At 38.4% G+C, this 15,123-nt stretch overlaps 1 protein-coding gene across 1 annotated transcript in view; it reads left to right on the plus strand.

Annotated features, from left to right (window-relative positions):
* The first annotated feature begins 230 nt into the window (after positions 1-230).
* The window catches only part of NT5DC1 (5'-nucleotidase domain containing 1), a 125,426-nt gene continuing 110,533 nt past the window's right edge, over positions 231-15,123 (plus strand). The window contains exons 1-6 of the mRNA XM_058836272.1: positions 231-411; positions 2,318-2,409; positions 4,017-4,088; positions 5,630-5,736; positions 7,337-7,416; positions 11,099-11,180. Of these exons, the coding sequence (XP_058692255.1) occupies positions 319-411; positions 2,318-2,409; positions 4,017-4,088; positions 5,630-5,736; positions 7,337-7,416; positions 11,099-11,180 (526 nt within the window). The 5' untranslated portion in view covers positions 231-318. The remainder of the gene's footprint in view (positions 412-2,317; positions 2,410-4,016; positions 4,089-5,629; positions 5,737-7,336; positions 7,417-11,098; positions 11,181-15,123) is intronic.

A 15,123-nucleotide genomic window follows, 5' to 3' on the forward strand; every position in this document is an offset into this window, starting at 1 on the left:
GAGCACTCCGTTCCCACGCCTGCTCCCGAGCACACAAAGCAGCGGCGGGAAGCATGTTTTCGGGATTCGAGCGCTTGGACACGCCTCCGGGCATCCTCCCTGCGCCCGCCCCTGCATCGCCGGGCTGGCCGAGGGGCTGTGCCGCAGGTGAGGGCGGCCCCGCCGGGGCTGGCCGGGGCGGGCCGAGGGCGTCCCGCGGGCCCCGCTCCGCTCTGCCCGCCGCGGCTCCGCAGGAAGCGCCGCCCGCGCTCCTTCCTCCTCCCGCCTCTTTCTCCTCCTCCTCCTCCTCCGCCCGCCTGCGGCGGCGGCGGCTCGGCGATGCAGCAGCACTTTTCCCTGGCTGAGTGCGACGTGGTGGGCTTCGACCTGGACCACACGCTCTGCCGGTACCACCTCCCGCAGAGCGCACGGGTGAGTGCGGGCGGCGCGGCCGAGGGGAGCCCCGGGAGGGGCCCCGCTCCGCCCCGCTCCCGCCGCATGCCCCACCGAAGGCAAAGCGCCGGGGAGCGGGGCCGGGACCTCTCCGGCGGGGACAGAGATCCCGGGGCCGGCAGACATCCACGGGAGATAAGAGAAACATAATAAGTGCATCCCTCACCGGGCGCTTCCTCAGCAGGCCTCTCTGCCCGAGCGGAGGGGACAGCCATTTCTCCTTCCTTGAAAATGGTTCTTCTTTCCTGGCCGTAGCGGCTCTGAGGAAAAGGTAGAGCCCGCCCGCTCAGTCCAGGGATGCTGCAGAGTGAGGAATCCGCAGCACTTTGGACAGGAGACCTTTGAGAACTTTCTGGTGCTTACAATAAAACGCCGAGTTTAGAGGGATGCGGCGCTTCTGACTTAGCCCTGTGGTCTCTTTCAAAGAGGAACTGCTGCCTGTGCTGTGCCTTCCCGCCCTTGTCACTTTCGTTTCTAAACTCCCTGGTAATCTTTCATTGACTCGTCTTTCTCTGTTGATGTCAGGACTCTGTTCTGGAGCTATCTTGTGTCGCGGATGCTCATGGTGTCTCACTCTCCCCCTTTCTTTGCCTCCATTCACTTGCAGTACATTTTGCACTGCACAGGACTCCCACGCTAATTGCAAGATAATTTCAGAATTTGGTATAGAAATACATGTTTATGAGCTGTCCCATTTATTAATAGTCAGTGCATCCTGTGCTTAAAAAGTGCGCTGCTTCCCATAGCTATGTGTGAACTTAAGTGGAGAGGTATCTTGCTTGCAAAAGAGGATTCAAAAGTAACAATAAAATGTATGAGCTCTTAAATATCTAGGTGGAAACTGTGTAACACTAGGCTTACCTTCCATGTTCTTGCCATACACAAGCATGTTCTTGCTGATACAAATTCTGTCTGATGAAGGCAAACATTAGACACTTGATAACTATAAGAGGTTTTTAAAAAATGCTAAGCAACCAATGAACAAAATGGAAAAAAAAATCCCAAAACTTTTACTAAACTTGGTGCACTCTTCATCTTCTCACAGGAGACAGAGGCAGACTGACACATGCCCATTGCATGCCTCTTTATCTCTTGGAAATAAGAAATACTTTAAAAGGCTGATAGGCCCAGCTGAAGATGTAGTTAGTTCTTACTATTTCAGCATTTGCTTTCATATTTGTCTTTCTCAGACATTATTCATGCTAATTCCAAGAGCATCTGTTGTAATTAAAGAAAAAAGGCCAGGGACAGCTTTAATGAAAGAACCACGAGAAAAAGGGAGCAATTACTATTTTTGGATGGTCTTTAAGGACATGGCAGCATCTCCGTAGAGCTTCTTGTATAACATTACCAGCACAGTACATTAATAAACTGCTAAGTGTCATGCTAGGCCATTTGAACTTAGAAATAATAACCATTTGTTCAGTAGTTGTCTCTTTTCTTCAAAATAAATTCTTTCAAATACTTTTAAAATACCCCTAAGGATAAATGTTTACTGGTTTGGAAGCTGCTTGTTGAATCTTAGTAACCATGATATTAAAAATTTTTAAAAATAAAGCAAAAAGGATTGGGAAGGGGGAAATAGTGATTAGTCTTTACCATCTTGATTTCCCAACAATCCTGGAGTGCAGGGACTATAAAGCAGAATGTTGTAATCTGGGTTGTGCAGGACTCATTGCACCAGAACTCTTGTGTCTTTTCCAGCCATGACAGAAATAACCTTGGGCACTATTTCGCAGTGGAGGCAGTGGGACAGGGCCCCTATCTCCATGGCTTGATTTTGCTTAGGAGGCATCAACACTCACATCTTGACACTTTTCAAGGAAGCAGTGTCTCTGATCTCACTTAATCGATATAATGAATGCATGTATTTTTTCATTTGTAGCTAATATATGATAGCTTTGCCCAGTACCTGGTAACAGAGAAGGGATATGATGAAGACTTGCTGACTCTAGCTCCAGACAGCTTAGACTTCTGGTGAGTACATTGAAAATAACGTCACTGCTTTATACTGTAACTTTTACAAAGCTCAGAAAACAGCCTAATTTCTTAGGCAATTGATGTTATGATTGTCAAGCCCAATGGATAAATCCAAAATTACGGCTTTAAGTAGTTGTCCTAAAAAGTATTTATCATGAGATAGTTGTAATGGTATTTTAAAGAGAGAACTGAGCATCCATGCTTGCTTTGTGCTTCCAGCTGTCTGTACACAAGCCTTTTAGTCTCACTCTATCTTCTACATCCTATTCAACAGTAACCATTAGATTTTAGTAATTTTTATCTCAACAGATGTTGTTTTGTTTGTGTAAGGCAGATTAATCACAACAGCCTTCTGAGAAACCAAGGAAAGGTGACGTGCCAGAAGGTAGCCCTTGGGTGGCACATCAGGCCTTGATGAAAAGGACTGAAACCCAAGTTCCTGCTCTGAACTCAGTGGTTTCTGAGCAGGAACTTAATTTGAATCTTGATCTTTTAACTTTATAAGGTTATTATCTAGGCCATGGGGGTGAAGACTTGAAGGCTAAATAATCATTAGATATAGACACATACAGTTTTTTTTTAAAATAATGTATGCATTCTTGTGTAATGTTTTTTACAATTCAATATTTGACTGGTCTGTTTCCAACAAGATTGATTTCAACTTCCATGAGACAAGCAATGTATCTATCATAATTTGAGTCCTATGATGCAAGAAATCCATTGTTCAGCTCTAGCTATCTTGGGTTTGGTCTCTTATTGAAGCAGGAAGTTCATTAACATAGACCTGCAAGTCCACAGTGCTGGTAACAAGTTTGTTATTGCTAATTGCCCAGGAGTCATTCATGAAGGGTTGGCATCTGCTTGCTGCCTTCATGGCATGTATTCTTTCCTTTGGGTGCCTCACAGAGGATGAAGGTGTCATTACTTCCTCAGACTCATTTATTCATTTGTATTTTAACCACTGAACTCTGAATTAATTTTTCAAAGAACCTAAGCAAATGGCAATTCAATTATCTGGAAGACAAGGATTTATTAGGGAGGATTAGAAACTCTTGCCAAGTATCTCCAACATTGTCAACTCTTCCCCTTGTTTGTGCTGGCTAATGTAGCAGTGCTTCTGCTTCATGTGTTCTTAGCTTATTGAGTTGCCTCATTTAGACTGATGTTCTCCCCCTCTTTTCTGTAATAACTGGTGCAATCAGCCAAGTAATAACTAGAGGAGTTGCCACAAAAAAAAAAGAAAAATAGAAAAAAAGTCTTTAATAGAATTGACTTAAACATTTCTTAGTTTTATATGTTTGGACCTTAAACCTCCAACCAATCTATATAAGAGTTCCTAAATTTACTGGACATGGAACTGGGTTTATTTAGTGGGATTTTGCTATGTAAGGAAAATCCAATCCTCATTGTAATAATATGCACTTAGAGAGAATTGTTCAAACATGGAAGTATTTGAAGGGTTGTGACTTGTTTAGTTTTCTCTAGCATCATGGCTACAGAAGCACCATAGCTTCTGTAACTGCATATCACTGATAGATAAGAAGACAGCATTCTAAAAGCATAATTTTTTTTTTGTTTCTTCCTTAAAATTAATTTATTCTTAGTTGCAAAGGCTTGGTGTTGGACATTGAAGAAGGAAACTTCCTGAAACTTGCAGAAGATGGAACAGTTTTAAGGTAATATTGACCATAAATCTATATGGTTAAATATAAGTTGTATTGTTAAATATACTAACATTTTATCCCCCTTCCTAACTGTCATCTCTCAATTTTATAAATATTTAAAACACTTATTTCATCATGTATTCATTTATTAGATGTAAAAGTTTAAATACTCTTTGGTAATGTGGTGCTCATTTTCTCTTAATGTTACATATGGAATCTTTTGGTAATGTTTTGATGTTATCTGGTAGTAAATAATATCTCATTTTTAATAAAATCTGAGACTCTGAGGACACATTGAGCTTGAAAGTGAATTCATTTTTTTGGTGGCTATCAATGTACCCTTTGTCCAGTTCTGCTAAAATTCAGGGTAAGGTTTTTCTTCAGATTGAGGGTAACCTGGCTTGTGAGGCAGTTAATTAGTATTAATGACTAATACTAATGGTTGGAATGACTATTGTCTTTGTGCCATAGACATTCAAAATTCTGCAAGTGTACAATATATCATTTAAATACCCTGAGATAAATTAACCACAGAAACTGATACATTCACTTTTGGAATTCTGGGGGGCTTTCCACTTAAAAGTTGTTTTGCAGTCATCAATTTCAGTAAATCCTTAGTTCTTTATTCCCTCCTTTTTTCTTTTTCTTTTTTTTTTTTTTTAAGATATAGGAGACTGCTATTTTAAATAAAAATCTGACAAGTAAATGTACTTAAAGTATATCAATCATAGGCCCATATCTCCCTAATTTTGTTCCAGAATAAAAATCTGTGTAATTCAGAATGCAAGACAGACTATACTTTTTTTTTTTTCCTGAGAGCATGTGGAAGGAGTTTGAGGATGCTAAAGAAAGTCACATCTCATTAAAAGAAGAAATAAATGTTTTTGAGTCATTATTTTGTGTCCCAAAATTAATTTAATAGCATGAATTTTGGACTATTTAATGCAGAATTCAAGATTATAGGATATACCTCATTAAAGGGAAGAATGGTACAGGGTTACCTCTCCTGGCATTGCTTGCATTTGCTTCAAAATGGGACCCAATCTGATGGTCTGAGCAGTTAATTTGTAGTACCTAAAAAGGCTTGTGTGTAGTTATGTATTAAAAAGCTGCTTGCAGGGCCCAAGCTAGCACTTTTCCATAGTTTCCCTGCATTCTGTGAATGTTACCAGGCGTCAGAACGATGTATAGGCTTTCTGCACTGTGCTTTATTGTGCAGTGTATATTGATAGCTCAAGTATAGCGAGTGTCCTCACACAATTGAAAACATTCGAGCAATACAGAGTGATTGTGTTAGCAGGTGAGGCACAGTAGCTGTGCCCCCAGCCAACCAAACCTTTGTGTTGTAAGGCCTTTATCGAGAACTGGAATGTATATGATAAAAGCTTAGTAGGTCCTGGGAAACTTCTAAGCTATAAAGAGAGTCAGTTTTGATCAGCTTGTATGCACTGTAATCCAATTTCAGTGTGTTACTTTGCACAAGTAGTTGTTTGGATGTTTTCAACTCCTTTCTGTTTTGTTTTGTTTTATAAACAACTTAATGCATCAAACAGGGCAAGCCATGGTACAAAGAGTATGACATTCGAAGAGATCCTGGAGATCTATGGAAGGAAGGAGTGGAAGCATTTTAATACAGTCAGTGGAATGGTTTCACGCACAGGTAGCTATACTTTAGCATGTCCTCTTCTTTAAAACTGCTCTGGTCCCTTCAGTACCTCATACTGTTAGTTCTTAACACAGACTTATAAAAATACTTTAGCTGGGAATTATTAGAACAGGTAAATGTATTGGGGAAGACTTGGTTTTTATGTGTTTTTAACTTCTAGTACTAGAATTCACCTTAAATTTATTTTGTGGCATTTATTTTATGGTAAGACAAATGATCTGACATGATAGGCATGTTTTGGTTATAGTGGTGGTCACACTGTCTCTTGATGAAGTAGACTGATACAACTAGTATCACGATTTAACCTGAGCTAGCAACTGAGGACCATACAGCTTCTCATTCACTCCTGCCCTGGCCAGGCCCAGTTGGCAGGAGAATCAGACAGAATGGTAAATCTCATGGGTTGAGAACAATTTATAATTGAAATGAGATCTTATAATAATAAATATACTAAAAATACTACTAATAATTATTGTAATGATAAGGAAACAGAGCCTCAGAACACAAGAGGAACAAATGATGCACAATACAATTGCTCAATACCTGCTGACTGATATCCTATCTCTTTTAGGACAAATCTTAAATTTTTCTTAATTGTTGACTTATTGCCACCAGGCCTGTAGTAACAGGAGGTCTAGACACAGGTGCAAAGAGCAAAGCAGGTCTAGAAACAAAACTTCTCCCCTTGCATTATAAGTTCCTGTGTTTAAGACAGGAGTCACTTTGAAGGAGCTGTGGCTAGGTTTGCATTCTTACTCTGAGTTTCCTCTCCGTTTTACTTTGATCTTGGCAGTTGAGAGTAACACACAGGAAGTGCTCACTTAAGGTGCATTTTGTTACGAAATGGAGATACTTTCCTTGAGATTTTGCTGTCTGCAAATGCAATGTTTATTCTAAACTGCAGGTAATCTTTTGCAAAATGGAGGAAGAGAGAGGTTTCCTTTGGTCATATAGGAAACGTGTTTTTCTTTTTCACTGAAACATGCACTTGGTCTCTGTTGTGAATGAAGATCATGAAAAAAGAAAAAAAAAAATCACTGGTTAATTAATTTCACTCCTTGAAGAGAATTGTTGAGCATGACCATAGTCTGGGGGGACATTTGCACTCTCCTAATACAGTTCTGTTTTGGGGACTGATATAATAATGTTAGCATGCTTCCCCTTGGGCTGAGGGGAACTGCAACATGCGTGTGCAAAGCACATGACTGTGCCAGACCTGTCCAAATGTCTCTGAACTTCTTAAACACTTTACTTGTGTTTCCATTGCTAGGGAAATAGATATTTTGGAAGAGTTGAAAGATACTATCCTGAATTAAAACTCATGGTTCTCCCTCTTTACTTTTACCTGGGCTTTTGGAATCTTAAAATGTCTTGTCAAAATCTCACTGCCTTCATATAGGTAAACAACTTTTAGTTGCCAGTTATGTCAATCAGAAGTTAGACTCTGTTAGCAATGATTGGGAAACAGATAATGCTTATTACCAGTAAAATCCAAATAGGAGCTTATATTATTATTTCAATGTAATTTTTATTTGTGATTAAAGCATACAGTAAAGAGATGTTTAAACTATATTTTTTAAATTATTTTTTCCAGCTAAATATTATTTGTATGATAATTATTTTGACCTGCCAGGAGCTCTCTTGTGTGCAAGGGTTGTGGACAGCTTAGATCAGGTAAGAACTGGATTATGTGAAAATCATGTGTTGCATTATCTTTTTCTTCTACCACCACATCTCTTGCATGCATTATTAAATGCATAAAAATTTGGTATTGAACAGCATCAAGGTCTTTTTCTCATTTGGACTATTCCATGTTGGACTTATTGTATTAAAGTTGTCTATGAAGATAATTGTGAGCTACATGGCATGTTCAAAGTAGAAGTACTTCCACCAGAGGGCACAAATAACAAGGATACTAATGGAAATGTGCTGTTTCCTCAATTTTACCCTGTAGCATGCACAATGTAGTTCTTAAAGTCTCCTTTAATTATGCTTGATTGTACTTTAAATAAATACAGTATTTCTTTGAATTACACAATTTGCTAATTTGCAAGTTGTTAAAGAGTGAATGAAGCTTCATTTAATCCTTTTTTAAGCTTGTTTTTGTCCTAAATGTATTGATCTATGTACAAAGATATAAATACACCCCTGGCATAGTATCTTTTAAATGTTTTTTCCTCTGCTAAACAGTAAATTAAATTCTTAAGGTGGAAAGTACAATTGCTTGAAGATTTTTAGATGTATAGAATGTCCTAAATTCTACCTTTGACATTTGGTAATAATTGTTTTGTTGTGTAAAAGAAGGTTTGAATGTTTAACTTGCATGCAGGTGGAGGTAGGAGAGGGCTCTTCTCGTAGAGTTGCTTTTGTTGGTGTCGAAAGAGTACTGAGGTACTCTTCTGGTGAGAGGTACCAAAGCACTGAAGGCCTGAAGATTGTCAATACTTAACCTTGTCTGTGGAGTGAAAGTCCGAGTCTGTGAGATGAGTATCTGGGGTCTCTTTGGATGTTAGGTGGCTTGCTGCTTTAGCCTTCACTCCAAAATAGCATGCTGAGTAGATTGCTGCCTAAATCCATGTGCTGCATGAAGAGTTAGCTATAACTAGCTTATCAGGGAAGCATGGAGGACAAGTGCTCGGTAAGACTCTTAATTTTCTGCCTGATTAATCTCCTTCCCCTAAGCTGTTCACAGCTTAGAAGAAACCTGTTGCGGTTGTGACACCTGTATTATATTTATATTTAATTTAAACTCAGCAGAAATCACCTGCTTGTTAAGAGAGAAAGCACTTCATAGCATGTGTGTAATAAGCTTTCACATCCAGTTACTAGATCGCGGGCTGGAGCACTGACCCGGGATTGGTGCCATCTTCAGCCAGAGGGAATTAAAACTGTGCTGTTCCTCTGGAGAGCCACGAGAAGTGGGTCATGCACCCTCTTTATCTCCTAGCAGTCCTCAAGTATTTTACTGGCTGTCAGCCCTGTTTCAACAGGAGGGCTACAGTAATTCCCTGCAAGGTTAGCAGCAGCCACTTGAGAAAGGTGCAAGGCAGGAGGTGGTCAGCATCTCCAGCCCGGAACTCATGCCTGCAAAATGCAGCATCCTAAGGATTAGAAACCATCACATTTTCTTCTTCCACATTTCTAAAAGAAAGTAGATCCTTCTGTGTCCTGTTCTGTGAGCCTGTTTACAACGTGCTATTTTCTTACTGTTTCCAGACAACATTCTAGGTTCAAGAAAGCTTTCTACTGGAAGCAGATGTGAGAATTACTAAGTTTGGATTCAAAATGGGTTTAGACATGAGTTGGATGCTGGACTACCCTGCACTGTTAAAAATGTATCTGTTTTTGCTGTGTCTAGAGCCAGAACTCTTATGTGTTTTCAGACAAAGCATGGGAGTTTCTGATCTTCACTCTGATGAGCTAAACCAAACATTGCTTTCTCTTGATGGTTCAGCTAATAAAATCATATTTTGTAATCACACCAAAATCATGGTGGGCTGGATGGCCATGATTTCTCTCTGCTTTTCTCTCCTCTTTTTGGAATTCTCTCCTCTTTTTGGTCAGTTTTCCTTTACATCTTGTATGCAATGGCTGAAGATATGCAAGAAATTAGTTTAAGTTATTTTAGTCTCCTCTGAGTTCAAATGTTTCGAAGGAAGCGTACCCAGTTTTAAACTACTATGCATCTGTCCTCAAAACAGTACTCTGAGTAACTTTGTTCAGTACTTTTTTTTTTACTTTTTTTTTTTTTAAGAGAAACAAGCAAAAAAACCCAGAACCCTAAGGACTAAGTCAGCCACATGGAGTGTGAGGGGAGAAGACAGTTGAATCTGTCTGTCTTGAAAAGAGTGCTAGCTTAGGCTACTTGCATTGCCTCTAGACAGATGGTCCCCAGTATCTCCTGTACGTAGCTTTGAATAATCACCCTTGGTTTAGCATCCTTGGCTAGCTGAAGCTGACATATGAAACCTTTTGTCTTTATTAGCTCTTTTATGTATTTCTGTGGTAGTTTGCTATAGGAATGGATTAAAAAAATATTCTGAAAGCCACAGCACCATATCTTTCCTGCTCTTAACCTGTAGAGCTGATGGATGATAAGCAAACTGTGCTTGTCAGTTATACACAAAAGACCTTGTTTGTGTGACTTGCCGATTGTGAAAGTAAAGGCAGACTGTTCTCTGGAAGCCTCCATGGCAGGTTTGGCCTGAAATAGCAGTTTACTTCAGTATATAAAAGCTACATGTTTTTGGTTTTTGTTTGACAATGTTTGGGCTTGGAGGTTTTTTCCAGTTTCTGAATGTTTTCCTCGCTGCAAAATGCTTTACGCTTACAAAATGGCTCATTATTCAGGTATTAGTGCAGGTATCAATGCACAGAGGGCAGCAGTGCCCTGAAACTGCTAACACTTGCCTTGAAATTTATCCTAATGCAGAAGGCCTGTAGCAGCATTACAGAAATACATTCCATGACACATAAAGACTATACCACCTGCTTTACTGCTGCCAAATTACTCTGCAACTGAGCACCTCTTATGGGCTCTGTAGCTAATCCTGTACTTTGTAATACTGGCTAGCTGTGTAATTGCATCTGTTTCATTCATCACTACTAAAGTTTGTGGTGTTTGAGAGTGTTGTGGGGCTCAGCTGGTTGAGGTTTTCCTCTCCCATGTGAGAGGCTGAAGGGGAAGCTGAGGTCAACTGCAGCTCTGCTATGCCTGGGAAGCTTTCTAGAAATGGCCAAAGACTGTTCACAATCGTGGATCACCTTCTCCTGTCTTTCTGCCAGAGCTGGCGTTTGGCAGTCTTGAGAGCACAGTGCCATGAACTGCTGCTCAGCCAGGCTTCTGGATGAGTGTTTTATACCATGTTTGGGGTAGAGTTCTTGGCAGAAGGGCACTACTGCTAAATTATAGTGAAGGGATTTGTCATTCTTAAGGTGGAAGGTGATACAAATGCCACGCTGTGGATAATGTCAACATGCTAATTAATTAGTTCAGTATCTGCAGCCCTGGGCACTTCTTTTTCCCAAATGTCAGTGGGATGGGATGCTCATGCTGTAAGTTCCTGTTCTATCTGATGCCCCTTTTTGCTGTAATGTTTTAGAGCTCCTCACAAATATTAAGCATTTCTCGTTTTCCCTCCCTCCTCCCATGGTAACCCTCTAAGAGGGACATAACTTGCCTGCAGTTACACAATGTTAATCTGGGGACTACTGAATCCTGATGTCCTGAATCCTACTGTCTTAAGACTGTCTTACTTCATATAATTTTGTTAATTCATGGCATTTCTGTCACTGTTTCAAAGCTTGTAATAGCTGATACTTGATATAATGACTGGGTTCCTTTTCACGCTTACAGCATAATGGTCAGAAAAAATATGACTTCTGGAAGGACATGGTGGCTGCTATCCAACATAACTATAAAATATCAGCTTTTAAAGGTAAGTGGGTTCATTGAAGACTCACTGTAACAGCTGAAAATATTACATGTGCTTGCCAGAGCAAATATGCTTGCAAGTACATAGTACGTAGTACAGTAGGCTACTCAGCAAAGCTTTTACTTTTCAAGTTTTTAAATAGTTGTATAGTAAACACATGTTTTCCCTGGAATAAAACATCTTTATCATAACTATTTCTGTTTCATTTCACTGCTTTGATATCTTTAATAACATTTCTGATGTGCTATTTCACTCAATATTTCAATTTTTATTGCTATTGCAACTCATTTTAGAAGGAAAAATGGTTTCTTACTGTGATTGATATGTTAATGTGGATACCCTTGAACTGTGTTTTGAATCTATTCCTTATGATCTTGCAATGATATAGAAAATTAGAAATGAATTGGGGAAAGAAATTCAAGTACTAACTCATATTTGATGATTTTCTTTAGCAACCTAGTTTTGATTAGAGTTCCTCATGTAGTATTGAGACAATAGAGAGGTTTTGAACTTCCTAAAATTTGCAGAAGACCATTTTTTAATAACAGTGTTTCTCTACCCAAAACCAACATTATAATACTATAACATCAATTAGAATTGGAAAACATCTTGGATGCAGTTCAGCAAGACATTATCAGGCATGCAAAATAATAAGTTGATTATAAAGGCTAACAATTGTGTGTGCACACAGTTAATTGAAATAATTTTAAACAATATTTCTTGTAAAACATTTATATGCAGCTCAGTTCTGAATTCTTAACTACCTTAGTTGATGCAACATTCACTAGATAAAGGTGCAGTATTTACCTTCTTAGAACTCATTTTTTGTTCACCTCAGCTGTCTCATTTTCTGTATTCCTTTCAAATGTAATTGACAAAATTGTTTCAAAGGGATTCGAAGCAAAAATGGAAATTGATACCAGGCATCAAATTTGGTGAAAATGGTAAAAACCAGCAAGATATTTCCAAACTGCTTTGTTTTGTTGCTGTTACTGTGTTTCCCTTGGAGCTTAGAGTGTGACTGGGAGTTATGAATTGCCCTAGGACCTCACTCATACACAAAAATAAATTTATCCTTTCTTTTCTGCTGATACAAAAATCAACCCTAACCAACTGTAATTTTTTTTTTTAGAATTTTTGTTAATTCTCTTCTTCAAACTGTGACAGCTCTTTTTTAAAAAAGGCACGGATCATGCAGCAAAAAGAAGAATTTTTTTAAGTGTTATTTGGAAATTAATGAGATCTAAAAAAAGTTAGTCTAAACTTTGAAGTCATACAAGTAATTGCTTAGTTTCTCAGTTTTATTTATATGTGTCTGCTTGTGTGTACACGTGGACATTTATGCTTATATCTATCAATCAGGTACCTATTTCTATATGTAAATCTGGAATCTGAAAACAAAATTTGTGATATGACTTAATCCTTTCTAGCTTCTGTCAGAGGCACATGCATGCATAAGAGTGTTAAAAAATATAGGAAAGTGTAGTAACTGACAGGAACAAGTTTTATTGGATAAAACTCTGTAATATCAGAAGTGAGACAATGCAGATTATATGCTCTACTTAAATATTGTAATACAAGAAAGTGATATACTCTGTCATGCATCATTTTGAAAGGCTTCAGAGTGGTTTTATCTTCCATTTAATAACATGGTCCAGTAGCTAAAGCACTAAACAGGGAGTCAGAAGAACCAGAGATGATTTCTTCCTGTATAACATACCAGTGATATTCCCATGAAGCATCTCTTTTTTCTTCAGGACCCTCTGTGACACAAGAATGAGGGTACTAGTCTTCTATCAGTGCTGACAGTGATTTATTTGCCTCAATTTCACATCTCACATAACTTTCTGGGGAAACTCTCAAACCTGGATCCCAACATCTACATACCAGGAAACCTCAGTGTCTTTCACAACCCAGAATCTGGCCTGAAAACCACAGCCTTTTGACTTAACTCCATGTCTCACAGAGGGTTTAACCCTTCAGAGAAAAATAGTGCTTGTTAACAGTTAGTCAAGGTAAAATTTCAAAAGTAAACTTATTAAGTGGTCAGTTGAGGGGACGCAAAGTTCCCAACTCAAAACGTCATCTTAGTGGTGCCATTGTCAGTGGCGGAGCAGAACGACTGACCACTTTATTTTTTGAAATTCACTGAGTGTTTGCAGTTCACTTTGATTTGTTGTCAGTATGCCCTTGTGTCTCTATGTCCCTTCTCTTTTTCACAGAATTTTTTTGATCATAATCAGGTGTCTGATAGATTTTGCTTTTCATTGTCTTAGCTATGGTAATTGCCTTAGATAATTGCCCTATGATATTTTTTTTGGATGGCTCTTTCAGATAGGCATGATTGTCCTGACTCAGCTTGATGAAGGATATTAACCCACTCTTCTCCTTGTAAAAAACAGAGCTGGGGCTTGCAAAAGGAAAGTAAGGGGGCTCCCAAATAGTCATGTTATTTTAGGCATTCCGTTGTGAAAAATAATTGAAAAAAATGAAAAAAGAAAGGAAACTTTATGAAACAATACTATCAGAAAAGCATGGTGTCAGATAGCAGTGGACACAGATATTTGCAATGTGGTCATTTCTTACCTAGTAATACCTATAAGAGAGCTCTCTGCAGTTTGTATCCCTGCTGAGCATTATGTTACTTGAGAATCCATTTTATTCTCAGTCCTTTAGTGTTGAGTTTGGTCTTATTACTGGAATATTTTGTGACTGTAAGCTGATTAACATCACCTTGACTGTGTTGGATTTAGTGGATGTTTTATAGATAGTAGTAAAAGCAATTTTAAAGAAAAGATCATGGGGCAATGTATTTTGCACTATTAAGTTATGTGGACATATTATGGAAACAAAGTGTGCTCTTCAGAGCTAATAAAAGCTTGAAGTACTGTATAATTATTTCCTTCTGAAAAATTTCAGATTTGATGATTTTTTTGACAGAAAAATCAATAGCTTTTATTGGGAAATGTTGCCAAGTATAACTTCTTAAAACAGAAATTTGTAAAATTTCTTGTCTTAAAGGCTACTTTCCCTCTCTTGAAGACTTACTTTCCCTGTAATTTTCCTGACACTTCTGAAAACTGTACCATCTGTGGCAATATAATTAAAATTATGTATTTGTAATATTTTCAATCAGTTTACAAGATTATATTTCATTTTGGAAGTAAAAAAATCATGACTGATATGGCAGCAGACTTCAAAAATTGCCCATAACAAGGCTTGTTGGGATACACGTTTTTGATCACAAGTTTATGGTCTTGGCAGAAGATAATGAATCTAGATGTCTTGATATGTATGTCTTATCTTTAGTATGCAACTTCAGATATAAGAAACAAAAAGCAAAGGTGGCCAAAAGAAAAATAGTCTTCCAAAAACTGTGCAAAATATTAGTAGTTCCTAACGCTGATGTAGCAGTTATATCTTTATTTGTCTTAATTGTGAAAAGATGTACCAAAGAAGCAAGTGAAAACTAAATTTGTTACATTTCTTTGCTGTGCTTTCCAACTAAATACAGAAGGGATTGTTTGGGTGCTTCATGTTTTTGATCATGTAAGGCTTCAGAAATTTTAGTACTTGTTCAGAAGTGATTTTGTGCTATTACAGGCTCTTAAGTTTTCATTTGAATCTCATGTTGGATTTTCTTTCCGTTCATATCCAAGATCCAGAAGAAACAGTGGTTTTGGAAGGGCTTTATCTTTAGATAGATTGCTAATCTTCTTGTGGAAAAAATATTAAAAACCAAACTTAAAAATCTTATAGACCTTCTTAAGGTCCCCTCTAAATGGAAAATCTAAAGCTAAAATCAAAGTATAAGTTGTGCTTTTGCCACAATTTGCTGTGTCATCTATAGCTTTTCAGGTTTTGGGGTTGCTTTTTCAGTGACTTAATATCTGAGCAATTATGAAAAGACTTAAAAAGCCAGGCATGAGGTTCCAAGCTCTAGACT

The sequence above is a fragment of the Poecile atricapillus genome, chromosome 3 (assembly GCF_030490865.1).
Source record: "Poecile atricapillus isolate bPoeAtr1 chromosome 3, bPoeAtr1.hap1, whole genome shotgun sequence".
Taxonomy (NCBI): domain Eukaryota; kingdom Metazoa; phylum Chordata; class Aves; order Passeriformes; family Paridae; genus Poecile; species Poecile atricapillus.